Source organism: Tympanuchus pallidicinctus, unplaced genomic scaffold (genome assembly GCF_026119805.1).
Source record: "Tympanuchus pallidicinctus isolate F22 unplaced genomic scaffold, pur_lepc_1.0 scaffold17, whole genome shotgun sequence".
NCBI classification, from domain to species: Eukaryota; Metazoa; Chordata; class Aves; order Galliformes; family Phasianidae; genus Tympanuchus; species Tympanuchus pallidicinctus.
In genome coordinates, this window is record NW_026294690.1 from 6,531,533 (window position 1) to 6,558,954 (window position 27,422).

A 27,422-nucleotide genomic window follows, 5' to 3' on the forward strand; every position below is an offset into this window, starting at 1 on the left:
GAATGCTTGAAAGTGAAAGAAGGGAAAGAAGTCCTGTGTTGCCAAGGTTTCCCAGCAGGCGCAGCTCAAGCAGGCACTCCTGGCCAGGGCTCAGCCACTCGCTTCCCTCTGGCAGCAGCTATCAGGTGAGAAAGTAAGTGGAGCCTCAGACTTCCCCCCCAAAGCATGTAAGTGAAGCACATCTTGGATTCACACAACTCCTCACTGGCACACGGGCAGCAGGGAAATTTTGATGGGAATCCCCTGCTAAAACACTGGCACAACATCACTAGTGCTATAGAAATCAAATCGTACATTAGTCATGCTCCCATGGAAGCAGAATGTGTAATTCTGCAGGGGAAAAAAACGCAAAGGAGTACACAGAGAATAGACCCAGTGCAAAGAACTTAGCACCATAAAGGCATTTCATGCAAGAAGAAGTAAAAAGAACACAGTATTCTGCCATACAGATTCATTTGTACTGAGCACTAAGTGTATTTGCTAAGAAATCATTCCCTTAAACGACTTAAATTGGTGCTTCCAAGCAAAGCTTCGAGGCTTTCAAAGCACTCGCTTCCTCTCCACGCTACGCTGGAGCACTCATTCCACAGCTGCCATTAGAAGTCTTAATGATCCAAAGGCCTTGTCCTGCACAAGTAGAAGTGCTGGATGGACTATTACAACTCTATTAAAAATTGATTCTAAATGTATCCACAGACACATGGGAAGAGACATCATGGCTCACACATACATTTTTACCAAAGTAATAATACTCAGGAACAGAAGTGCATGTTTGTAAGAATGCACACGTAAATACGTGATGCTCTAAAGACAGACCAACTCTCATTCTGGAGCACTGGCCAAAAACCCACAGTCTGGGCCAAAGAAAGGGAAATGTTCAGCAGACCCTCAGCAATGGCAGCACTGTGCAGTAACGTGCATTTTGCACACAAGCAACGGTAAAAGAACTCCAGAGCAGCAGTCGTGGTGCTGAGCTGCTTTCAGAGCTCCTGCCAGGGCTGCTTTCCTCAGCAGAACACCCAAAGGGAAGCATGGGGCTCCTGCTTCACTTACTCTGTTTTCATATGGATTCAAAGACAGTAAAAATGGTATAAATCAAATGGCTCTGTGGAAAGTTGCATGGTAACAAAAAGACTGTTATTATATCAGCAATTTTTGTACAGGCTATTTCTCCGCATTTATGACAAACTTCTTGCATTCACAGCTTTTTTTCTGCAGCTTTTGCAAACATCTGTATGTGTGTACGCTTTCACATAGAAGAAAGTCTTTTTTTCTTTTTTTTTTTTTTTTTTTTCCCTCTTTCATATTTTCTTCCACTTTATGTAAAATGGAAGGCTTCAATTCACTCAATTGCTCATTTCTCTACCAGGCTTAAGAGGTACAAATGACCTAGATTCCTTGCCAGGAACAAGCAGCAGCACACTTGCCTGACATGGCAAGCCAGCATGGCTTACTAAGCCAAGGCAGAAGTTAGAGCTGTACAGAAAAAAGATTCTGAGCATTCCTGTTAATTTCTATATTACATCAATCAAAAAACAGTGCTCACACAAAGATCTGTGCCATGATGACCAAGAGAAGCCTGCAGTTTCTAGAGCCTTCATCTTGGATTCTGGAATGTGTTCGATCATAACTAACCAGGCTTAATAATAATCTTATTACTACAAAAGACTTTTTCCCTCCAAACCCCAAAGCACTTTATGACGTAACACTTCTGTTGACGTGGAATAACTGATCAATGACAGAAACTGCAATCACCTCCCAGCTGAGATTTAGCAGGCTTTTTCTCAGAGGAACCAGACAAAGGAAAGCCAAAGCGATAGGCTGAGCTCCTTGCTGCTGGCCAGCTGCCGCTCTGCTGCAGCCACTGCTGCTCGTAGGAGCACTGCTGCTCAAACAGACCATCCAGGGCTGCCCTGGACCCAAAGCACGCTCACTTCCTGCAGCAGGATTTACTTTTGTTCTCTCATTTTTTTCAGACAGCCATGAAACTACATCCTGGCTTGAGGAATAAAGTTACCAGGCCCTCTTGCCTTGCACCAACGTGCCTATTTTATGGCACCCAGGGCTTCTATTTTGAATGTTGAGCTTCTAAGCACAGCCTCTTGCATGGGTTTAAATGTCTGGCACAAGATAGTCAAAAGAGTCCTTTGTTCCAGCTGGCTGCCAAGAGGTTTGGATTTAGGCTGGTTATCATTTGTTTCGTCCATACTAATGACATGCTTTAGACAAACATTTGGCAATGCATTCTTGGCTGGAAAAACCTATTTTCTCGAGGAAATATCTTTCCATATTGCTAAGTGGATAGGAAAGACAGGACCCCTATACGGAAAAGGTGGAAAACTGTACTGGTTACAAAATAAAACACAAAGCAAACATACTGGACTACAGAAAAAAGAGCTGGGCAAAAGTGAAGCAATGAAAGGCAAGGCACAATATTAAAGAAATACCCAGGTTTCCCACAGTGAGAAAATGTGTACACCATGGAGTCTAACAAATTACCCATGCCCTCTGGTTATTTGCAACAGTTTTAATTCAGAGTTTCACTGAGCCGCCGTGTGACTGCTGTCCTGCCACGTTCTTCTCCAACCTGTAAAACACGATTTTCTACACGAGTAAGGTCAAGTTTGTATTAAGCTAATTAATTTGTTGCCTTAGGAATTTTGCAGACTTCTGGCTGCCACCAGAATCAGTTCAGATCCTCTTTAATCAAAAAGAAAACTAAGTTTTATGCCTTACTCCTTGTCCCCCTCAGTGTACGTGCTGCACCTTGAAAAGATTCTTGAGGATGCTTTTCAAGTTTGATTTTAAGAAGAATGAGGGAATTTTCTTAACCTTGCAGTGAGCCATGGGCAGGACAGAGCCCAGGACCACTGTTACCACTGCCACCAACAAGGCACAATGCTCTTCTCCAGAGCCCAGGAAGACCCAGAATCTGCAGCTAAGGCAGCAATAATGTGCTGTAATTTACTAAATTGAGATTCAAAAGACGCTTAATTGAGGCTAAGGTTTATCAACAATAAATTCATCACACTCACCTGGCTCTGTTTCTAATTGGCCATCCATAAACTCCCATCACCTCATTTCAAACCTAATCTGAATATGGTTTAAAGGTTAGGCTTGCATCTGACAACTGGTTCTTTGTTTTCTTTATAACTGTTTCATGGGGTTTCGGGACAAAGCTGAAGAAAGGAATAACAAAAAGTTGACCACAAGCAATGCAAGAGAATAAAAAAGAGTGAAGTGAGAAACAAAGAGTTTCCATAACAGATGGACAGGGAAGAGGGAGGGCAGCAGGGAACCCCGCAAATGTCCTGCAAACTATTTCATGCCAGCTTAGCTTTGTTGAGATTGGACAAGGAATTTCTCCATTTTAATATACTGACAAGGTATTGGGGTGAAGAAAGTGAAAGGGGAAGAGAAGCCAGACATGCTTTTAATCTGCGCTCGGGATAAAAGACAAAGCAAGACTGAAATTTAAATCACAAAGGCTGACAATTAATTTCAATTTTGCCAGCCCTCCAAACACAAGCCTTAATGTTCATCCTGCCACTGAAGAGCTTTCCAAGCTGTGTGTAGGCCTGCCAACCTCCCATCTGAACGGAGGCACCCCAACAATGCCAACCCCACGCAGACCACAGAGCTTTACCAATTATGCACTCTTAGCCCCACTTCCAAATGGATCCCAGACTGACCCTTTGACTGAGTAAGACAGCATATGAACTATTGCTTGACCTAAAGCCAATACACACTACCTGGAAAATGTAGAATTGTAGCCTTGGAAAAGTTAGCTCGAATCCTGCTACTATAAATACAATATGGGTCATTTTCTCCATAGTGGAACACTGCAAACCTGGTGCTAAAGGAAGCCTGGAGCAGCTACAGGCTTCAGCTGCAGCAGCTCTGACTCCAGCCCTGAGAAGCAGCTCTCCAGGACAGCCACCCTGCTGTGCTGCTGGGCTCTGCTCCCAGGAGGTGCTTCCAGCCCCATGTGCAGCCCCACTGCTTCACATCCCAATTCCAGGATTTCAGGACAAGCATTCAGCCACGTTACTTGGCTAACAAACTCTACAACTCTTCTATTTTTAACCTTTGTTCTTTTTTTTTTTTTCTTTTTTTCTTTTTCCTCTACCATGATTTGGGAAGAAACCTATCTGGGTTAATATTCAAGGGCATTTTTTTTTTTTTCCAAATCTTTTCTGTATTCTCTACAGCTGAAGGGAAAAAAAACAATTAGAAAAAAAAAAGCAGGCAGTGGAAACCCACAGGGTGGGCCACGTAGCAAAAGTCTGCAGCTCCTACAAATTAGCAGTAGTGAACAGACAAGCAACACGATCTTTCCAACTGTGCAGACTGAACTGAATTCCTTAGTGAGAGCCTGCTAATGAAAATGACCCATCGATTTCCCCAAGATTAATTGTGGGACAGATTTCAAGCACAGGTGGACTTGCCAGCATACATACTGCAGTGTCACTACCTGTTCGTGGATTTTTTCAGAGGAACTCAGTCACTACATCAAGAACGTACATAAATTCATGAGCCACACTCGCACAAATCTATAAGCAGAACTTATGCAAGACTTACTTTAAACATCTGCTAAGCAGATGATTCCCAGATCTTCAGCAAGAAGCATCATTCCTCCTTGCTTCTCATGTACAGCAGCTTTTTTGCCCATTACTCGTTGTCTGGGGACAGACTAATAAGTTATATTGGATTAAAATTTACAAGGTAAGCAACATTTATCAGGTATTTGGTTTTTATTCACTTTAACTAAACAAGGAAACAAATAAAAAAACTGGAACCAAATTTGACACTGTAGAATTTCCCCACAAATTCCTGTTCTTCATACTTTGTTACCGCTCATAAAAATGTAAATTTTGAAGAGCAAAACAAAGCACATAATCCAGCACAATTACCAAAAGCTGGAACACTGCGAGGAACATAGAATACACCTCCGTGTGTCAGAGTACAGGAGAATGCCCCAGTGAAACTTTCATGCACAGAAGGAGCCGCTGTGGCTCCTTCAATCTCCATGAATGGCATTAAGTGAACAGGAGCAAGAATGTCAAGTGTCTCTGAGAAAGTTCCTTGAAGCAACAGACCAGATCAGGGTCACACACAGCAATCCTGAGCAGCCAGAGCTTCATTTTGCTGAGAAATGTAAAACAGGTTGTTAGTAAACAACAAAGAAAACACACATGGGAAGGCAAAGCCATAGATACATGATTTCCATTGGAGAAGAAATACAGGTCACTTGCAAGCTGCCTAGGTTTTACTGTTTGAACAACAGTATCAACAATATACCAATCTTGACATTTTTGATTAAAAGCACAGTCAGGCACATTACTCCCAAAACCGGTGTGATTGATGCTATTGATTAGGCACAACACCTGAGCAGCACGCTCACCAGATGGTAAAGCCACATGATAGGAACAAAATCTACAGCAAACCAAGTTACTTAGAAGAAGGCACAAATACTTCATATGAAATTATGCATTCCACTATTTTTAAACCAAATACTGTTTTCACACACCCATAAGCCTCCTAGATACTACATGTTTTGAATGTGATGGCTAGGCCCACCTCTTAGTCCCCTCACTCTACTTACAAATTCCTTTTTAAGATGGGAAGCAGTGAGAAACGTTTGCACGTGGACAAAAGCATTGCTAAGTCTAACTCAGAACAACATGGAGCTGCAATTCCTTGCCACAGCCTTGAGCTGCAGGGACCAGCCCTGGTTCTCTGCCCTCACAGCCTCGGGCAGCATCGCACTGTACGAGCTCACACTTATAAAACCATCACAAGGAACCCTTTACACCAAAGTATTTTGTTGACTTGTGTTTCTACAGCAAAGTTTTCTGCTCATTTGTCTACTGTCTTCTACACGCACAAAAAAGCACACAGGAGATTGGCATCAGCCCCAGACTTTACCCCTCAGTTTTATCACACAACTTCAGCATACTGAGCTCAGCTCTGCACTGAGAACCACCTGTCCTCAGCCCCACATCACGGCTTGCATGGCCAGGTATGTTTTCTAGACACGTTGCTCTGGCAGTGCCGTGCCTGTGACACTGCACATCTGTAACTGCAGTCAGTACTGCAGCACAGCCTACACAGAGCAGGGTCACAAAGCACTCCGCTTCCCATGAGCTGAGCGGTCTAAGAACACAACCTACGGTGTCTGCCCTTCCTTCTGCTATCAACTTCACACTCAACAAGAGCATCATTTTTAATTCCAGTTCATCAGAAGGTGATTACGGTTTGTTATCTTTTGCCCTTATCAATTTTGTTCAAAGCCTTCACATAAATCTCTCAATTTTCTTTCCCTGCAGCATGTAAGCAGTTTTGATATATGGCACTGAAAACTTCCATACAAAAACATTCTGGAAATTAAATGTTCTGATTCTTTCCCACATTGATAAAGAAATAGAGTGTTCTTACTACATGACATCTTCTTTTCATCTTCAAGCATCAAGTGTCATCTGGTGGATTGACACAGAACTGCACTGAAAGTAAACTTTCTTCAGAGTATATTTTAAAGGGAAGTAAAAATAACCAAAGAAGAGATTCTATTTACCTACAACCTCAGAAATGCAAATAATACAAGTACAAAGCTCTCCTGTGTGCAAGAGGTGACAACAAGAACAGCCGTAAGACTCCCAGAACACACCTAGGCACTTCACTGCCTTACTTAGGGGAAGTTCAGGAAACTCCAGGTACCACAGCTTAGTCAGAAACCTACTGAAAAGCATTCACCTTTCAGGGATAAGGCTGAAGTAACCTCGCACATTATTTAAAACAAAAACATCTGATGTACAAGTAAGTGTGAAGGTGTTCTTTTCCTGAACCTCTAAGGTGCTGTGTGTCTCCTGCAAAGAAGAGAAAAAACTCTAAAATTACTTTTCTTTTTTTAAATGTAATCTGAGATCTGTAAGTAACTATCTGAGGCTGGAACTGAAGCTTTAAAGGAAAAGTTGCCCTCAGATATGTCAAAGCTGTTTTCCCTCATGGGGAATAGAGGGGGAAGAATACAAATGCCTCAATCAAGGCCAATGAGTGTGCCGCAGCGCTCTAAAGAGAAGAGAAAATACTTTCTCAAAGCAAAACTTCCTTCTCTTGTTGTGAATTTTCAGCACATTTCAGTCTCTCTTCTCTAAACCAACACTGACCTTTGACATCAGGATTAACAAACGTACACCTCCTTTCTCATGGGTGGAGGGAAGTATGGGTAAGAGAGCAAGAAAGAGTAGAGAGACTGTAACAAACTGCTAAGGAAGCTAAAGGGAAAAACCAAACAGAACACAATAGCCACTGCCAGGATCACTGCCAAAAAAGTAACTCCACTCACAGCGTTAATGCTTTGACTCTGCAAGCATCTTCATCTCTCCAGCCCCAACACGAATGCTTTACTTCATAGGCATCAATTTTGAAATACATTATTACACGACTGGTAAGCTTGATAAGCAAACCATGGAACAGACACCTCTGGGAAACATCACGGTTTCTAGGAAATAGAAGAGTATTAAATGAAATACATAGCAATCAGGTGTATTTTCAGGCAGCCTTTCCAACAGCCTCATTACCTGTTGTGGGAAGCCCTGGCTGCCAAGAGCACTGCAGCTGTTGCATGATTGGGGCCATTGCAATGTCTGCTCACCAGGGAGCAAACGAGCTTGCTCACCATGCACTGCAGAAGTGAGCCTCAGATAAGTTCAAACATAAATCAGAGGCCAGCTGGATGAGCACTGACAAACCCCATCTTGCACGAGAGCCTCTGGCTGGCCATATCATTGTGTGGACTGCAATTTGTCCCCAAGCACAGCCAGAGTTTCACCTCTCTATCCTATGCCTTCATCCATACAAAAAAACAGCTTCTCTGCAACCCCAGGGGAACATCTTTCGGTCTTTCCCCAAACCTGGGGCAGAGGGAAATCAGTAACTGCTGCATGTGAAGCAGAGTTCAGGCTCTGTGTGAAAAGGGAAGGAAGCAAGTGTCTCACCAGATGCCTGACGGGCAGCCACCACTGGAAGAATGTTTGTGGTCACTGCTCCCTCAGCACCCCAAGGCACAGCTGTTGGCTGGTGTTGACAGCACTCACCTGAGAGTGGACCCACCTGGTTGCAAGGGAGACCGCTTGTTTCAAACCTTAAGGGTTATCCAGACCATAATAAATCCTGTTCTTCAGGCAAAGAGCTGCCTTAGCAGTAACAAGTGGTGCCAACCCAAATTTTTGGGTAGCCTTAAAACTAAACCCATGTCCAGCAGTCCAAATTACCCAATTCTTCTCCTCTTCAGACTGTAAATAAAGTCCTCAACTGCCCCAGTTGAGGTAAATCAGAGACAAAAAGCTTCAACAGATCAGAGGAAACAAAGCCAATCCTCTTCTCTGACTTTCTCAATAGCTGTCAGAAGTCCAACTGAGCTGACAAAGCCCGAAAAGCATTACCTTAAGGCTCAATTCAAAGGTAGCTGATCCACAGCCAGATTAAGTGCAAGTACTGTATGCTGACATCTAAGGCTTCCGTTGTTTGAATTATACAGTGTAAGCCAGTACTTAAAACAGGGCAAGTTTCTGGTTCTCCCAGTTAAATACTGTAAAGAGATAAATGCAAAATGCAATCTACATAATGGCACAAAAATCAAGAATCACAGGAGCAGCTCTGAGTCTCTCAGTAACCTCAGTCACCTGTGTCCCAACTGCAAAGGAAAATGTATTTCTTATCCAAAAAAGACGAAGAACAAAAAGTCAGGTATTAATCACTGTACTGCTTCATGTGCGTCCCACTCTTGCTCTGAGGTGAAGATAAGCCCTTGCCATTATTCTAGCAGGATAAAAAGCTCCCAGCTCTACTCACATGATAAGAGGAGCCCTCTGCTGCGAGCTGCACGCAGTGCTGTGCCAGCACCAAGTCATGTTACAGCTCAAGGCCCCAGAATGTCTTAATCTAGTGCCAAGTAAAGCCACTTCAATGCGGTGTCTTCATACCCCATTAAGGATTGCAAACCCTATGTTTAGGGGCATGGAAAGAAGTGGAGAGATTTATGAGAATTAGCATGGCTGTATCTAGAGTTTCCTACAACACCCTCTTTTTCCAGCAGAAGAGATCTGTGGTCTTCTGAGGATTCAACTAAATGCCAGTTTATTCAACAGGAGCAGACGGAACTCCACCAAGCACCAGCTCCAGCTCAACAAATCTTCTGACATACATCTTACAGATTCCTTAAATACAAATCTTTCTAGTGCTGCCTTTATTGTCAGTGCCAAGTACACTGTCTGCCAGCACGGTAGTAACTCAGGCTTGCAATGTGAGAAGAGGGAGGGGAGGGAATAAGAAGAAAGGAAACAAAAAAAAAAAAAAAAAAAAAAAAAAAAACCCCATTCCTAACAAAACTAGCAATTAGGAGTTTCTTGCGACACACCAGCAGAGCATTGGTGATCAGCAGCAGCAGTACAGCTAAAAAAGCTATTCTTCTGTTGGACTCAGTTTGCTGACACACAACGCCAAGGCAGACTGTGCTACCACAGTGACTCCCTGCAAGATGCCAAGAAGTGGTGCAGGGCAGTCCATGCTTTCGTTTCCCACTTTAAATAAGATCATTGCAAAGCTCCTCACTTTGACAGAATCTACATCTTCCTATTTTTCAGGATCCAGCACCTTACTTCTCCCACCACCCCCCATAAGTACACACACAAGCCCTGAGTTGCTAATCACATGCCATGATATGTTCACAAGAATGAGATTCCTCTGAGTGCTGCACTTTCCCCCATCTTCTGCGTGGTTTCATACAAAACAAAATCTCCCAAGTTCAAAGTCTTTCTAGAGGAAACCAACCTCTTCATAAGCAGAATCACGAGAGGAGCCTATGATTTCCACCGCAGTCAACTCTCACCCATCCGACACAGAGGAAAAAGAAACAGTCTGTTTTGTTCCTACATCTATTTTCCCAGTGGAACAGAGGGGTGTAGCACAGAGCAAGAGCATGTCCCTCTCATTTCCTGCTGCTACTGACCGAAGTCCATCATACCACCTAGATGATAAAACCTCTATCAAGCTCGTAATTAGAGAGAGGAAAAGACAGTAAAATAACAACTTAGAATAGCCTTGCTTTTATCTAATGATATTGACATGTTGAAGAAAAAAAATTAACTGTTAAGCACCCTGCATGTTAAACAAGATATTATCTCACTATCTGCATCTTCAAAGAATTTTTAAATAATTTAAGGATTACCCAACATTTGGCCACAAAGGAGGGAAAACTAGCAACACGACTTACAGGATCTCTAACCTTGGCTCCTTGAGCAGCTGCTACAGATCTCTGTGCACACTTATGACCCCAACTTCAGCAAAACAAATAACAGTATTCTTGCAAAACTGGATGTAACTGCAAGGGAATATACGGAACCTCCATGAACTCACAGAATCTGTATTTCCTTTCCACTTTGGTAAGCATTTTATGCTCTGCTGTACAGGGTCTGCTCAGTACTGACTAAGCTGATAACAACATTAGGAGGCTTGTGCTTGTTTTTGAGGTGCCATCCTAAAACCCATGAAGTTAAAGATGACTGTGCAGAAAGCAGAGTGATTCACAATTCTGAATACTCCTGGCCAGATGAGATGTGACTGTGGCATGCCCAAGCCTACAAACACCATATATCCTCACTTAATAGTGGGTTAGCTAATCAGGGGATAACATTTGTTTTCTCATAACAAATCCATCCAAGGTTCTGGCAACATGCACACCATGAACTCTATTATAGCTACAACAGATTATGCTATTTTCGAAGGCCCCTTAAAAGCAAGCAAACCAACCAACACAGCAAGAGCCCCCCAGCACAACTATGGGCAACAGAGACGTAGCCATCCTCCCATGCAGCAGACCCTCAGCTACTTTGGCCACACTTCAGCACACTTTGAGCATTCAGGCCCAAACAGCCAGGCCCCAAGCATCTCCACTTCTCAAAAGAGAGCTTTAGGAGAGCTTCTAAACTTGGAGACGTGCAAAAGGAAGCAGCTGTTCAGATTTAAACACAACCAGTTATTTTTACATGAGCGGTGTATCAGCGTATGAGGGCAGGAAGAAAGTGAAGGTGTTTGCATTAACGTTCTGGATGAGTTACTGTGCCTTGAAAGGCTTTGGAAACAGGTTTGCTGGATGGAGCACGGGTCTGCTGGATTGCACCAAGTGTTTAGAGCAGATCTGCCAGTACTGAAGAAACATCCTCAGCCTGGAAGGAAGTCATTATCATGACAGCTCTCAAGAAGGGATGGTGCTGCAATTAAATAAATTAAGAGAAAACTAAGAGATTCATTTCAAATATCAACAAAAATTTGAAGATGCACTGAACATGATTTTAGCCCTTGAATTTGGGCTACGTGGAGCACAGATTTAACGGTGCACCAGAACAGCAAGCAGCAGCGCTGACCCACTGAGCCCAGCTCCAAGCAGGACACGTACCTCAGTATCCCCACACCGTGTGCTGTGCATTTCAGCCAGGGCACAGCACCAAATGCTGTCATAGTCTAACTGCTACAAACACTCCTAAGCCCCTCGAAAATTCTGCTTGCAGAAATCCACAGCAGTGTCTGTGCTACAAACCCTCCATAAATCAGACTTTATCAAGACTGCCATTAAATAAACGAAAAAATAACAATACAGAAAAATTACAGACTTCCAGTTTTTGTTGGTTTTTTGCTTAAACAAACTTGCTCAAATCCTGCAATTGTGAGGTCCAGCATGGGGTTCTTAAAAATAGGTTTATCAAGATGGAAAGAGAGAAAAATTCAGACACTGCAGTTTAATCACATCAGCAACACCAGCAAGTTTAAATAAAGAATCTGGATCACATACCATTCAAAAAGGCCAGCTGGGTGCAGGGAAAGGGGACAAATTCATAGGCAGTGTGTCAGCTAAAGGCACAACAGCACTTTTTACAGTACTGAGAACCAAAAAGACAGGACCAAACCAAGAAAACATCATCTACATCCAGTTTCTGCACATTTCCAACACTGAAAATCAAACTTGTTGGCTACACCCTTTATGAAGAAAAATCTAATCAATTACATCTTTTATTCTTGACACAATAAGCAGCAGAAATTACATTAACTTACTATAAACATTTCCATGAACTGATTATCCAACCGCAGCACCAGCCAGAAACACGTAAAGAAGCAGCATTTAAAACAGAACTCTGCACATAAACCCAACGGTAACTTGAACTTCACCACCACTACTTCCAGCCAAGACTCCCTTTTCCATTAGTGTTTGTCAGACGGATTCTTTTGCTTTACAGGCATGCGATATGGCGGATCAGCTCTGGTCCTGCCATTAAAAGACATCCAGGAGGAATCAATCCCCATGTAAAGTACTGCCTACTCAGGCTGTTCAGACAAGGCTTTATCTTGCTCCATCCCCTGTTAATCCCTTTACGTGTGACCTCCCCTCACTATCTGGCTGCAGAAGCATTGGGGGTAAATATGTAATATTCCTTCAGGCTGTGTCTTTTAACACCAAAGTTGCTGAAAAGCCAAAAGAAACCCAGAGCACTCAGCATAGTTTGCTGTAAGTGAAGTGACAGTCTTCTGCATTATTATGCCAGACTGAAAAGTAATGATTTGGATTTGAAGGTCTGACATCCATTTTGAGCATGTTTGCACACTTTTTCCACCACTAGATTTTTCAAATCTAAAGCCATGATGGAAGTTACAGAATCGAGTTACATTTGAACTGCTCCCCTTATATGTTTATGCTGTTTTTGCAAATCCTAACCAATGCTAAAAAAAACTCAATAAACTGAAATCATATTCCAAAGAAATGTATTTTCAGGCTTTTGGTACAAATGATGCATTCACAGCAATCTTAAAACTACGGCACGGGCCATTTAGAAATCCTTAATCCACTTCAGAAGTTAGATCAATACAAAATACCTATTAATGAACTAAATGCCTATTAGATGGAGCTTCATCTCTTTTCCCCACTGCCTGAAGCCACCATCAGTTTTCAGCACCAGTGCCTCCTCCGACAGCCCCTGAGGGATTTCACATATGATGTGCACTTCTATGGAATGACAGCGATGACCGGCCTCGCTGCTTATCGTATCACCACACCCAGGGCTCTGCATGCTACACCCACGGTCTCCATGCTCAGCAGTCTGACTTAACAAATAAAGCACTTTTTTTTCCATGGCAAGATAGAGGAACTTAAATTCTGGGGAAAAAAAGAAGCCAGGCGAAGCGGCAGCACGAAGATGCAGTTAATGCACTGTGTGCAAATGAGCCACTTAAACAGTGAACTTCTGATCTAAACCTTAAAGTTTTAAAAGGCTGCAAGCACCAACGTGCATTTTTGCAATCTGGTCACCGGCCGGATATGCAGATCAACATCATGTTTGCCCATCACTGTAGCAGCTTATGAATGTTTAAGACATAACGCCAGCCAAGCAGATGCTGCACAAAAAACACATCTTGGAAAAAGATTCCAGCATGAATATCCTGAAGAATAACAGTACTACAGAACCATGTGGGGAGAGGAAAGGTAACAGACCTGGAACAGAAGGAAATGGAAAAAACTCGTGGAAGGTGGACGGTTCTCCTCCAGCAGCAAACAAGGGTACTCAGCTGGCCTGGAGCAGGACAACGAGGTGAAAAGGAAAGCTCAGAAAAATCAACAGGATTTGAGTGTCATCCAATGAAGCTTATGGAGTGAATCAGGAGGTGAAGGCATGCAACCTCACGTGTCTGGACAACCTGGAGCAAGCTCTTAGCAGCTGATACCTGGGCCTGGGAGACCTGAGCAATGTATGTGCAAAAGTGGATGTAGCAGAAAACAAAGAGCAATGCTTAAAAGCAGCCTGTGCTGTCATCTTAAAGCATATTCTGCCATGTCATTTCCAAATTACAGACACCATCTTTGGCTCCTGGGTCTCCAACCCCCCACTGAACATAAAACAAGACAATACCTTATGGAGGTCCTATTACCACAGTTCACTACTTAACACAGTCACGCTCTATTTTTGGCAGTGGTTTTCTTTGTAACCCAGCTGAGCAAGGAGAAGAGGAAGAAAAAGGAGCCATCAAAACAGTACATGCTATGCTGCAGTTGAAGGTGACTTACCTGCAGGTTTCTTATTTGTGAGAATCAATTAGGATTCAAAATGCGGTACTTTGCTGGTGCACACAGCAGCCGGGCTGAACATTCCCCACCTCCTCGTGTTTGTTGCCAAAATACAACGTTTTAAGAGTTTGAGCAGTGGAACCACTCAGGTGATTCCTGCTTGCCAAGAACAATCAAACTAACAAATCAGAGCCAACCCAGAAGTGAAGGCAACAAGCTCTTCTTATGTCTCTGCATCCTGCGAACACCAACAGTGGACCCTGCTCCCCAAGGATACCGTGGCTGTGGCCACTGGCAGAGCACAAACACTGGACAAAAACAAAGATCAACAAAACAGATCCTTTAGCCTCAAAATTCACTTGTGCAGATTCTTTGTCCTCACAAGAAGATGAGCAATTTTTAAAATAACTCTTAGGATTTCCATGGTCTGGAAAACACACATTAAAAAACTGTCTCAGTGTCTTCTCTTTCAAGTGAATAGAAGAGCATCTGTTCTGCATTCCATGTGAAGCAACTCCTCTGACTGCACAATCATCAAAACCAAGCAGCTCTAACTCCGACCAAATACCCAATTCCAGCCATTCCAGGGATGAGGCAGGCTTTTATTACCAGTTTTTCATTCTAAGGAAAATTTACCCTCCCCTGGCTGGTCGCTTGTGAACACTTCATTAGAAAACTAGGAATGGCTAGACATGTATTTGCTGAAGTTGAAGATACTTTCACGAAATTAATTTCTGAAGTGCATAATAGCAAGGGGCTGTTGTTCGCCCTCAACTTCCGTATTTGGCTCCGCACTTTTACAGCTCAGGAGCTGGCTGTAAGAATTTCAATAGCGATTAATAAAACAGATACAGAAGGGCTCAGCAGGCAGCACTGTTTGTTTCTCCATGGGAAACTTCAACCAAGAGAACGACTCCCGCAGCCAGCGCGAGCGATGCGCAGAGGTGGCACACCTGGCTCCAGCAGGAAATTGGAAAGCTGAGATTTTCCTCTAGGCAAATTCATCCACCCCCAACCCAGGGCTTTGCAGATATTCCACAAACAGGAAAAAAAGGGAAAATATTTAAATAGAAAAACCATATACGCTACTTCAGTGCAAAGGGTAACAGTTCCAACATGTAGCTATCTGCTGTTATAGCCGGGGGCCAGACCTTTAATCAGTGTCAGTAACTGCAGATCCTGCCACAGCTCCAGGAGCTCTGGGCAGAACCGCGTCAGCTCCGGCACAAATCTGACTGCAGGGGCACAATCCCACTGCTGTCACAAATTTACTGGAACACAATGCACTGCTTGTGCTGGCTTTGTGTTTTCATGCCAGGTAGAGGACAGCAGAGATGGGCTGCAGAGAGGAAGCTATGCTGGTGCTCAGCCATCCTGAAGCACCCTGAGGAACCTGCCTGTCTCTGCAAGTGAGAGAACCGAGCTCACTGCCTTCCTCACTCTTTTCCAGACCGATGCAGGCAGCGCTGGGCACGCTGTGGGACAACAGCAGCATCCAGAAAACAAAAGAATAGGAGGCAGAGGTCTGGATGAAATCCAAAAATACATAATTCCATTTTCACCTTGTTTATTCAGTTCTCTATTCTTCTGCGCAGTGGAATAACTTTTTCATTTCTGTGGTGTCCATAGGTTCAATTTCAAATGTACATTCCTCAAATTCTCTTCTTCCTTTTTTGAGTGGTTTCGGCATTTCAAAGGTTGGAAAAAACCTCTAGGATCATCTAGTCCAACCATTCATCTACCACCAATATTACCCACTGAACCATGAGCAGATGGATTGATGGCAGCCACCATGGGGACACCTGCCCTTTCCTTACTTATCTTTTACTTACCTTTTCCTTCTTTTCCACCTCAGCTGTCCCTTTATTCCATTCACTTCAGTTTAACACTAACATTTTCATTCACTGTTTTGAAGATATGGGTGAAATTCCAGACACAAAGCACCTTCAGATACACGCAGGGATGGCAGTAGGTGACATCGTATCTCTGCAGAACTTATTGTGGAATGCTGCGATGTTTGTGAAGCGACAACCAAAATATGCTGAGCAGGTGATTCTTACCAAGCATGGTAAAACCACATCTGGAACCTTCTTCAGGCCTCCTTTCCTCTCTCTTTCCCCATCCCCAATGTTTGGTACAGTAACTTTCACCCCGTTCCAACCTCAAGGCCCAGAACGATTGCTGAAGTAGCAAGAATCTCATGAATGTAAATATTTGCTCAGGGTTAAGTTACCAAGAGAGAATTTCTGCTCAGAGCCTGCAAGCTCAAAAAGAAAGAATAAAGAGAGGCCAAGAGTTTAAAAAAACTAGTGCCCAGTGTTAAATTCCTTCATTACAGTTAGACACCTGCCTGCTTTTCAGAAGCCTGAAACAAGCCAGAGAAACCTCTGACATTTACATGTCTCTCTACCTTGCAAACGATACTGGGACTACTTGGCTCTTTGGACTTTTGGAAATAGAAAGGCACCAAGTCTCCATACAGCTCGCCATGATGATGTGCGAAGAAGAGCATGCTGCACCCACGCTGTGCCTGAGTGCTCATCCAAAGGCTGTAGGTTGGGTTTCCCATAACAGGCTAATGCTGAACCAGAGTCCAAAGTCTCAGTGTTTCAGCCTTACACATTAATTTAAACAGATCAATGAGCACCACAAATAACAGCAGATTCACGTATAGCTACACATAGCACAGTGGCTCTGTATACTTCAGCAACTCAAAATGCTCGTCGAGAGAAAAACGGCAAATGCCATGAAAAAAATCACTCAGCAGTCCAGCATAAAGACACTCTGTACTTCTATCTTTATTAACTCAAAGAACTTCTGAGATGTGTCAAATCAGACTCTGAGGAAATGCAAAGAATTTCAGAAGGACTGCACTTCACAGGAATTACATTTCAAAAGGAGAAGCTTCAGCCTTTAATGTGCAATTTCAGTCACGTCGCTATTTCTGTCCGTACTGCAATTCACGAGGACCCAAACCATTGAGCAGTCGCTCGCCTCTCGCAGCCGTTTCCTGTGGTCTGCTCCATCCCTCTCTGTTAACGCCTTCAAGATTCTGTCATCCAAGGAAATGCCTTTTCCTACTACTAATAGCAGATTCGAAGACCATGAATCGTACATTATTCCATTCACTGCCTGATGACAGCTTCTTACTCAGCGTCAAGAGCTCGCCCCAGCGCTGCAATCAATACTTGTAACACTGCAGTGCGCTGTACAAACCCGCGCAATGCGAAAACTCAGAAATGGCCATTCTCGCTTCTAAGAACTCTGAGCGCTCCAGAAAGTCACCAGCATCTAAAGAAAGTCACAAAGGCTGTCTCAGAGCCTGACAGATTCCTACCAGACAGAAAAACTCCTTCTCCAGGCAATCGCTGCACGACACAGCTACAGAGAGGAGCCCAGGAAGGCTGCCAAGCTCCTCAGGGTGCCGGCCACGCTGAGCCCAGGCTTCCCTACTCCTCCCACCAGTGTGCACTACGTCTCTCAGGCAGCATTAAGTGCATTCATGCAAAAGGAAAGTTAGACTTGGGCAACTGTTTTATATTGCAGTCGACCACATTACTGGCCAGCATGTCTGACCAAGTAACACAAATGGAAGAAGCAATCTGCTGCCATCATGCAGGGATGCTCCTGCAAAGACACCCTGAAGGGGGTTGCAGCATTCCAGGCCCTGAGGCAGGCAGCTCAGCTCTCTGTTAACACAGCTTCTGGAGGCAATGAGTTTGTGTAACCACCTCTCTGAGCACCCCAAGGAGCGTACAGGGAATCCTATGTGAAACGACTGAAGTTATGCTGAGCAAACCTCCTCCTCTTCCCAGCACTGCTCAGCCTGCTCCATCACCAGCCCGCTGCCTCGCACCACAGACTGAAGCCAAATAATTCAGTGCAACCCTAGAAACAAGTAAGTGCAAATACCAATAAATGAAATAGGGTTGCATTTTGCACAATGACCAAAATAGCAACAACAGTCAGTGCACCAGAAGAAAAAGCAGGAAGTATTTTGGGTGGTAGTGGTCAGGGACCGCAGAGGCAACGCGCTGTAAATACTGTCATTACTGGGAAGCCAGTTCACAACAGTGCACCCTGGGTGCTTCCCACAGAAGTACACAGCGAATACTGCCCATAGGAAGCAATGGCCATGCCAGGGAGGGAACGGAAGGGAGCATCAGCCCCTGCCTCCATTCAGTGCTGCAGGGCAGGACTCCCTGCATGAGCTCTTCTCTGCGGAGCCACAGCCTTCCAGCACCGAGATACAGCACGCAGTATCCTAAGGATGCTGAGCACAGAGTACAAACGTGCAAAGCCACTGACTGAGGAATAAAACTCAAAGACCCATTAAATTTTAAGACACTGCAAAGAATAAAATGCAGATATGGTAGCATGGTTACGCTAAACCTCTTGTAAAAGAGGGATGGGGAGTAAGGGTAGAAGGAATCACAGAATGGCCAGGGTTGGAAGGGACCTCAAGGATCATGAATCTCCAATCCCCCTGTCACAGGTAGGGCCACCAACCTCCACATTTAATACTGGACCAGGCTGCCCAGGGCCCCATCCAGTCTGACCTTGAACATCGCCAAGGACGGGTCATCCACAGCCTCTCTGGGCAGCTGTTCCAGCACCTCACTGCTCTCTCTGTAAAGAACTTCCCTGACATCCAACCTAAATCTCCCCTCCCTGAACTTAAAACCATTTCCCCTTGTCCTGCAGCTATCAACCATTTCAAAGAGTTGATTCCCCTCCTGTTTGTAGGCTCTCTTTAGGAAGGAGGGGCAGAAGGCTTCCCCTCAAGCACTCCCCAGCACACCTCCACAATACTTAGACCAACAAAGGCCTTCTCAGGTTTCACTCCTCATAACCCCCAAAGCAGGCAGTGCTTGCCAGGACTGCCTCCCGATTACCGCAGGCTGCAGAGAATGCAATGCTGATGTGCAAACATCTAGTCCCAATTTCATGGGAGATTTTCGTGGTGGTGGAGGTGTGGGGTGCCACGTCTGGCTGAGCCGAGCTCAGTGCCTAGCAGGGAGCTGGGGAGGGGAACAAGGAAGCTGAGTGCTGAGAGCTGGAGCTGGGAGAGCAGCACGGATGGATGGCGGCCACCTCATGGGGACAGCAGCTGAGGAGCTCCACCACCTCCCTCGTCATCCGTCCTCTCTCACCCACCTGTACTTCAGTTCACCCTATCTCAGGCTATCTCAAATTCTCTCTGTTTCCGCGTCTGAAAAATAAATGATGTTAATTTTTCATTTAAAGGGAAGTTCAGGGAATTTGGAATAGGAGAGATATTTTGCAAATAGCACCATCATTCGTCACGAGACAATAATCATAAACCAAGGTCTCTGAAGCAAAGCATTCACTTTCACATTAAAATTTGATAACGCCAACAAAAGCAAATGCCACAGTAGTTATTACTACTTTTAATCTACAACATTGTTTATTGCACACAGGTAAGTTAGTATTCACATAGTCAACAACTCAGAGCCCCAGTACAATATCTGCAATCAGTCATGCAAAATAGAAGCATTTATTACTTGTTTTTTTATCGACCACCTCTCTTTAATAGTCTTACAATCTTAAAGTTTTTATTATTTTGTAAAAGAAAAATATTTAAATTGTTTACAGAACAGCCTGAGGAAGCAAATGAATCTTATTCATAAGCATTTGAAAAGTTTACAGCTGGAGAGAAACAAAGCATTAATCACACCACAGCTACATTAACACTCGTTGTCCTTTTGACTCACATAAGGACTATGCAGGCACACCAACCAAAGGAGGACCATCTGCACCAGCATGACTGCTGTCTGGTGGTCTCCACAAGATTCCGACATCACAAGTAGGTACAAACAATTTGAAGGCAATACATTCATTGCCATCCAGCAGGGTCAGCAGCAGCAGTTATGCTTCAGTCAGGAACAAGAGCGTTCACCCATCGAACCGACTCATGCAGAAGGACAGAACCGTTTCCAAGGACAGCCCAAGGACGCCGTTTGGTTTTCATTGAAAACCAGAAGGAAATGTATGAATTTTAGATAGGATTTCAGAAGGCTGCAATCTCCAGATCACCCCATCCCACACAGCTTGCTTGAGAACAAAGGTTTCCCAAAAACAAACAACTAAGAACTTAATCGTGGAGCTTGCAGTATAAAAACCTAGGGCTTGCACTGAAAACAAACAAAAAGCAGCCACAAAGCCCATCCTGAAAATACTGCAATGCAAACAATGCACAAGTGAGAAGTTATCACCTTGGATTCTGACCTCCTGTGCTTTTCTTCCTGGTGCCCCAGGGTCCCAATAACCTGCTCCCACTGCTACTGCCTTAGGACTCTTCCTCCTCTTTGATCACGCTACAGAAGCTCATCCCACATGAGAAGCCAGGAGGACCATCACTGCTCTGTTGAATTAATCACTTCCATTGGCTGGAACAGAAAATCCTTTCCTACATCTGTGACAGATTTCAAGACCAAAAACACTTTCAAGCCTCAACCTTCAGTGACGTGGTACAGGAGACACTCACAAGAGCTCTGCAGGTCAGCCTCTCCTGTGGCACTGCCAGACCACACTGGATTTTCCGTAAGGAAAAGGTACCCTACTGCCATCTCCTATCTTTCTTCCCACCTCTGTGGAGGATGATACCATACCGGGCTTGTATCTATGCATCTGTAAAGACACAGAGCTCCTCTGGAAAAACAAGGTCCTGCATTCATTTCTGGCAAGACATGCAAGGTGCCACACCGAAGGTACTCTGATTCCAACTTCCTCCTGAAGTCCAGTCTGGACTGAGCCTGGGCTCAACAAGCAGGACACATCTGATCAAACGCACAAGAGCAAGCAAGCTCTGCATCTGCAGACATCACTGACACCAATCACCACACTCCAGCCGCTCTAACTTTGAAAACAGAAATAACTCACTCACTAAAGCCAACCACAGTCACCAAAACTACATGTTCGTGCACACGGTGGGATATTTATAGCGCCTATCTACCAACATCTAACTAGAGACCTTTGGCTCCTTCTGCAACTAATGGAGACAGGCTGCTAACGCAGGTATCCCAGACCACCTCCTGCAGGTGTCAGTCTGCACTGCAGGACCCGTCTGCAAACCCAGCACACTGCAGCTCGCTACCGAGTTGCTCAGGAGATGCCAGAGGTCAGACTGGGTGTCCCTGGAGCCAGAGCAGAGGGGGAACATCAGCAGGTCTGCAACTCACAATCATCTTCCTGGGGTTTGTCCAGCCTTTACCCACCCAAGAAGCACGGCAGAGAAGAAATTCCATTTTTGAAATATTCGGATTCTTTCTTCAAAAGGATTTCCTTTGAACTCAATTTAATTTTAATCACTTATCTCTAGCTTTATTAAGCTAAAAGAAATACAAACATAACCAGCTCGCTCATGTCAGCCCATGATGTTACAACCACAGCTCTCCTGGTTAGAATATCATCTGTGTAAATACAGCATCCTCACAAACAGGATGGAAACTAAAATACGCACCTTATAACGAGCATAAAAAACACTTTTATCAGTGTGTTGACCAGTACAAATTCCATCTGCATTGTGCCCACTTCTCTGTGTGGACAACAAACCCAGCTCTGCTCACTAACAATTGCCAATGGTCTCTTTCACTCCTTGGTGCTGCTGCGTTTCAGGCACTGCAAGAAGACGTTTGCCTCCAATTCTTTCCAACTGTAGAGCCATTTTCCTTTGTGTTAAAGTTCCCCCCAGCCTGCACAGGAACGAAGGTAGAGCGTATCCCTTTAACATAGTTTAACCACTCTTAATATTTGGAATGGAAAATGTGACTTAGGTACCGAGGTTTAAAAAACAGCTACGATGTATGCGGCCAATTCTCTAAACACGAATCTCATAAGGATTTTCAGGGTTTTTTTCCTTTTCTTTTTGCACGAGAACGTAGCGCTCAGGGGAGACAGCCAGCTCAACGCAACAGCCCATTACGGCTCAGAGCTTTCCAATTTGCAACTAGAAATGGTTTACATTAGAAGCACTAACAGCTCCAAAAGGTATTTAAAAAGGAGAGCGCGGAGCAAAAACTTGGCATTTCGCGACGCCTAAATATGGATCGGCAGGAAATAAATTTGATCTCCTCGGTTAATAATAGCCCTACCCGAAGAAGAGTTTCACAGAACCGGTTTTATGTGGTTTTCGGAGAACTAAAAATACCCGGCCGCAGCTCGGCGGCCGCCGGACAGCGCGGGACGAGCCCAACAAAGGTGCGGGAGCGAGCGGGGCGGCCCGGCCTGCAGCCGAGCGCTGCGCCACGGCGGGAGGAAGAGCGGAGCGGAGCGCAGCGCTCCCACGCCGCGCCGGCCGCCCCGCTCGGCCCCGCGCCCCCCCTCACCCCCCCCCGGGCCGACAGAGGGCCCGGAGCCGCCGGGGGAAGGGGGAGGGCGGGACGCGCTGCCCTCCGGCCGCGCGCACCTGGAGCGGGGCCGCCCGGGGGCCGGCCTCCGTCCGCCGAGCCCCCGCCGCCCGCGCCCGGGCGCTCCCCGCGGGCCCCGACCGCCCCCGGCCTCCGCCAAGGAGAAGGCGGCGGGAAACTTCTCCCCGGGGACGCGGGGTCCGGCGGCGCTCCTTACCCGCCCCTGCCCCTGCCCGCGTCCTTACCCTCCGGCTCCATCTGCTCCCGCCGCCGCGCTCCGGCGCTCCCCGAGCCGCGGCGAGTCGGGCCGGGCGGCGCGCCGGGCTGAGCGGTTACAAAGGCGGCCGCCGGGCGAGGGGGGTGGGTTTCCTCTCCCTCCCACTGCAGCTGCATCGCGCCGTGAGGCGCCGCGAGCGGGACGAGGCGCCCCCGAAGGCGGCGGAGGCGGGAGGGGCTCGCGGCGCCTCGGCTGCGAGCCGCCCGCCCCGGCGCGGCCCGGCCCGGCCCAGGCGGCGAGCGGGACCCGCGGGCGGGGAGGGGCCGGCCGCCCTGCGGCCAGGTGCGGCTCCCGGCCCGGGGGAGGGGAGCGGGGCGCTTCGCGAGCCGCTCTGCGGGCCTGGGGGCGGGGGTACGGGTGCCGAGCCTGACAGCGCGCCGAGCCCCGCGGGGGAAAGAGGGGCCCGAGGGGACGGAGCTGCGGGGCGCTGCCCGGGCAGAAGGCTGCGGTATTGAGGGACGGCCGCTGCTGCCCCTCCAGCCGGCTTCTCGGGCGAGCGACCCTCCGTGCAGCAGGGAGGGTTTTGTGCGTTTTGCTGGGCAAAGCCCCGCAGTCCTGCGTACAAAAGCAACGTGGTGTGAAGCTTCCAAAGGCTGCAGGCAGCCTCACCAGCTGTTGCCTACAATGCTGAGTCCTCGCGGTGCAGCTGCTGAGGCGCGGGGCGTGTGGCGAGGCCGAGCCGAAGGAGCACATGGCCACAGACAGTGCCCAACACCACTGTCCTTTCCTTGGCTCGCAGGGTGGAGAGCGAAGAGAAGATGAGCACTAGTGCTTTGTCCTCTCGAACAGCCCAGCTGCTGCCCTCCTCCTGGAAAACCACCCCACGCCATAAGGGCTTTCCGTGCTGCTTGAAGGCCGGCACTGACTCACTGCTCTGGGCCTTGTCAGCAAAAGAATCAGAATGGTTGGAGGAGAGCACAAAGGTCAGCAACCATCAACCCATCCCTACCACGCCCACTGATCACATCCTCAGTGCCACATCTACACGTTTCTTGAACAGTTCTGTGATAAAATTCATAAAAGTGGATTTCTTTGGACTAATTATTTCAGAATATAACGGCTAGTTCTAGAGTAGGAAGTATGAATAAGGACTAGCTAAACCAGAGGAAGGCAGTCTGAAAAAGACTTACCAGCAAGGAGCCAATCTGGATTTCTTGACACTGCTTTGATGAATCCCATCTATTACATTCAAGATCCTGCCTCAAAGCACTATTACACATATACGAAAGTAATACACAAGCAGCCATTTCAGAGATTAAACTCTTTGTATTGCTATTCAAAATAGTCGTAGCTCCCTGAAATTAGTCCTGTCCTTTAGTTCAACAAGACTGATCATCTCTGAAGGACTTTCTTATCAGAGCAGATCCAGCTTACCTGTTACTGTTACACAGTTGTCAGACATGGCCCATGTTCAGCAGAAACAGACTTAACAACTGTTGGACAATATCCAAGTTCTTTGCTCTCAGGAAAATGAGGTCCTTGCTTTAAGGTACTGAGCTAAGACAAACAATCGTTTACATTAAGCATATTTGATATGGCACCATAAGAGCAAATGACCATCATTCTTTAAAAGGGTTGTTTTATTTCCTGTGCGTTTCTTTCCTCATCCTATCCAGCATTTGGGTTTGATTGGCTTGCTTTCTCAAAGAGTTAGGGAATTTTTCATCGGCGGTGCTCTCAACTCCTACAGTCTGAGCATGGGCAGTATTTAATTTGCACCTCTGACCAGAATCTGTTCAATTCAATGAATACTTCTGAAGGAAATTTACAATTTAAGCAAATATTAAGTTGTGGCCATTGCAACAAAGGGCCAGTGTAAGTTTCTTCACATCCAAGAATAAGCCATTTCTTCAAGTAGGGTAAGTAATCTGCAGTCAGAGAGCAATTTCAGTACATAAGCAACAAAGAAAGGTGTGCTCTTTTTTGCAGCTCTGCAAAGGAGTTGAAGGAATAACAGCTGCTGAGAAGATAGGCTGCCACTACCAGCAAAAGCAAACCAGCCACAGGAGTCGTTCTGTAACAGGAAGGTGTTTGCTGGGATGCTTCCTCTGAATGTAGCTTAGTTGCATTTTTCCCCCTGAATTGAGAAGCATCCCATCTTTTAAAAGTGTGGGGAATGAAGCCTGGACGGGGCTCTGGGACACAGTTGGAGTAAAAGCATAGAGCTGAACCTTCGACTGACCTGCAGGCTGAAGATCCATCACCAAGTTCAGCCTTTCCTCCTCACATGACTGTCAGAGCTGCCTCCCTTCAGTCTCTCATGAAGGAAGTCATAATAGGAACTAGTTTGTCTTGCCAACACTTCTGTCACTTCTGCTGTCCTCAGGCTTCACTTCACAGAAGTCAAAGCTTCTGCTAAATAGAATATACACTGATCGGCTGTCTTCCGCACCAAACTGCATCTTGCTGAGCACCATACAGCCTTAGTTGTATTAAATCTTACTTACAAATGCAAACTGCACTTAGCACAGCATACTTCCATCCTTGAAGCTTTGAAGCGCTGGGCAACATCCACTGAATGTTCCCTTTATCATGGGATATTTTCTATTGTTTTCAAACCCTTTGTGTCTAATGCACATACACACAAGGCTAAGAGAAAAGGGCCGATACACACAGCAGAAGCAGTTAGTGAAGTTCACACAAACACTCGTTTTTTTCTCCCTGCAAGAAGAAAAAAGTTACCTGTCACAACGCATTAAAATTCTTCTACAAGAAGAGTGCTCTCAACACAAATTAATTCTCCCACATGGTAGGCTGTGCAGTTAAGTAAGGATTAATATTGCATGTCCAGGAAAGATAAATGTTAAAAGGGTAAAAATAACCTCTCATCCATCTAACAAGACACTGGAGACCAAGAAGCTAAGGCTTTGCTAATACACGGTTTTGTCTACATGCTTTTCATGTAAGAGCTGCATGTTGTGTTCTCTTCCAGATGATGTAATCCTCGGGGTGACCCTCATGTGCTTTTGCCATCATATGACACTCCTCTACTGAATATACAAAGTTCCTTTGTGTACAGATTCCTTATTTATAACTCTCAGAATTTTGATCAGAGCATGATTTTTTTTTCTCTTTGAAGAGACTACTTTTAATTTGAAGATGGAGATTTGGAGATGAATGTAACTTGTCTTTGAGTATTTATGCAGTTTCATTTTCATGAATCCGAAACTGAGCCTTTTCAATTACAGAGAAAGAAGTACTGCTTTATTTCTCATTCACAGTGAGATTAAACCAGCAATGGCAACACAAATTGAAAATTTATGGCAGCACTGAGGCTGATTCTGTTGCTTTCACTTTATATTTAGAAAAAAACTGGGAATAAATGATTCATCAAAGGTGGCTTTTGAGGGGAAATACTTTTGAGATGAACCCCACTGAGGTAGGGTGGTTTGTTGTTTTTTCTTTTAATGATACCTTAGGCATAAACAAGTTAATTCCATATTCACCAACACCAGTTACCAGAGCAGCAAGGCATCCAGAGAAAAATAAAGAACAGAGCAGCAAAGAGACAAAACTAAGGAACTGCAGATAAGAGTAAAGTCATCCGACATCCAGGACGCGGGTCTTGCGGCAGCTTGTTTGTGCAGCCGTCAGATTTTTTAGCAGAGTGGAACACTTAGTCTTTAATCCCTGCTTTGTAAGTGACTGAAATTTGTACTAGGGACTGTAGTCCTGAACACTGAGGGATTTCAAATCCTACAATTTCTGATCTCAGTGGTATACATCAGCCTGGCAGTTTTTTTGTCATTGATTCATTGATCAAATTGATTCAGATGGTAAAATACATGAAGTTGTGCTCTGGACTCTCTGAAAGCAGAAGCAGGCTGATATCATAGATAAGCTGTGATCACAGTGTGTCACCTTCTCTTTCCAGAACCTGATCTTCACAGGAACAAAAAAATCTTCTTGCAATCCCCAAGGAAGCCCACAGAGTCATTACTCATCTTTTAAATGCTGTGCTAGCAATAATCCTGTTGCTCTTACTATGATATCAGTGGTCTGTAAGAATGCTGGGTTCGCTCGCTTTGCTTCTCTCCAATCTTCTGTGTCTCTGAGTGTAAAACAAGGGCAGTGCCCCAGATCACTGGTGGACTGTGGGTGTCCTGACCAGGAAAGTTACACTTCATCTGCAACTATCCACAGTCACAGCTGATGAGGAGGAGCAGGAGGTGTTACTGACCTCTTTAGCTAAAAGCCAACACGTGTGGCAGCCAGCAGACTCTTGGTCTGTCGGTGAGTGCGGCTCTGTTTGCTAGCCACAACCAGAATACCAAGGTGAAATTAAGACAGAACACAGCAGTGTTGCAGAAACCTCTGTGCATATATGAGGTGGTGTTTATGGCGCTTCTGCGTTTGTATTTTTAGCCTACTGAAAGGTGTAGACTGGTCAGCCATGGACATCCAGCTGCAGAATTGGGGATGAAGTCGGTGACCCAGAGGGTCCTTTCAGTCCCACGTTTGTAATTTACTTTGTGTCACGTTGTAAAGTAAATGAGGAGTTAAAGCCGCCATTTGATTAACTGTTTTCAAACAAAACTGACTTTTATACTACCTCAAGAACAAGATATGCTTTATGAATGCAATCATCTGACATGGCACAGACACATCGAGGTTGATATTTTTCAAAAGCAAAGCCTTTCAGGAACATAAACTCCGTTATTCAAAA

General features: G+C 45.3%; 1 protein-coding gene across 3 annotated transcripts in view; it reads right to left on the reverse strand.

Moving 5' to 3' along the window:
* FGD3 (FYVE, RhoGEF and PH domain containing 3) overlaps positions 1–22,887 on the reverse strand; it is a 100,547-nt gene extending 77,660 nt beyond the window's left edge. For 2 of the 3 annotated variants that reach the window (XR_008205602.1, XM_052678467.1), the window contains exon 1: positions 22,725–22,887. Coding sequence is in view for 1 of the 3 variants with exons in the window: in XM_052678467.1 (XP_052534427.1) it covers positions 22,725–22,872 (148 nt within the window). In the remaining 2 variants the exon portion in view is untranslated. Of the gene's footprint in view, positions 1–9,831; positions 9,944–22,724 lie in introns of those variants that run through there. The other variant, XM_052678468.1, reaches the window with a different exon arrangement.
* Positions 22,888–27,422: the final 4,535 nt, after the last annotated feature.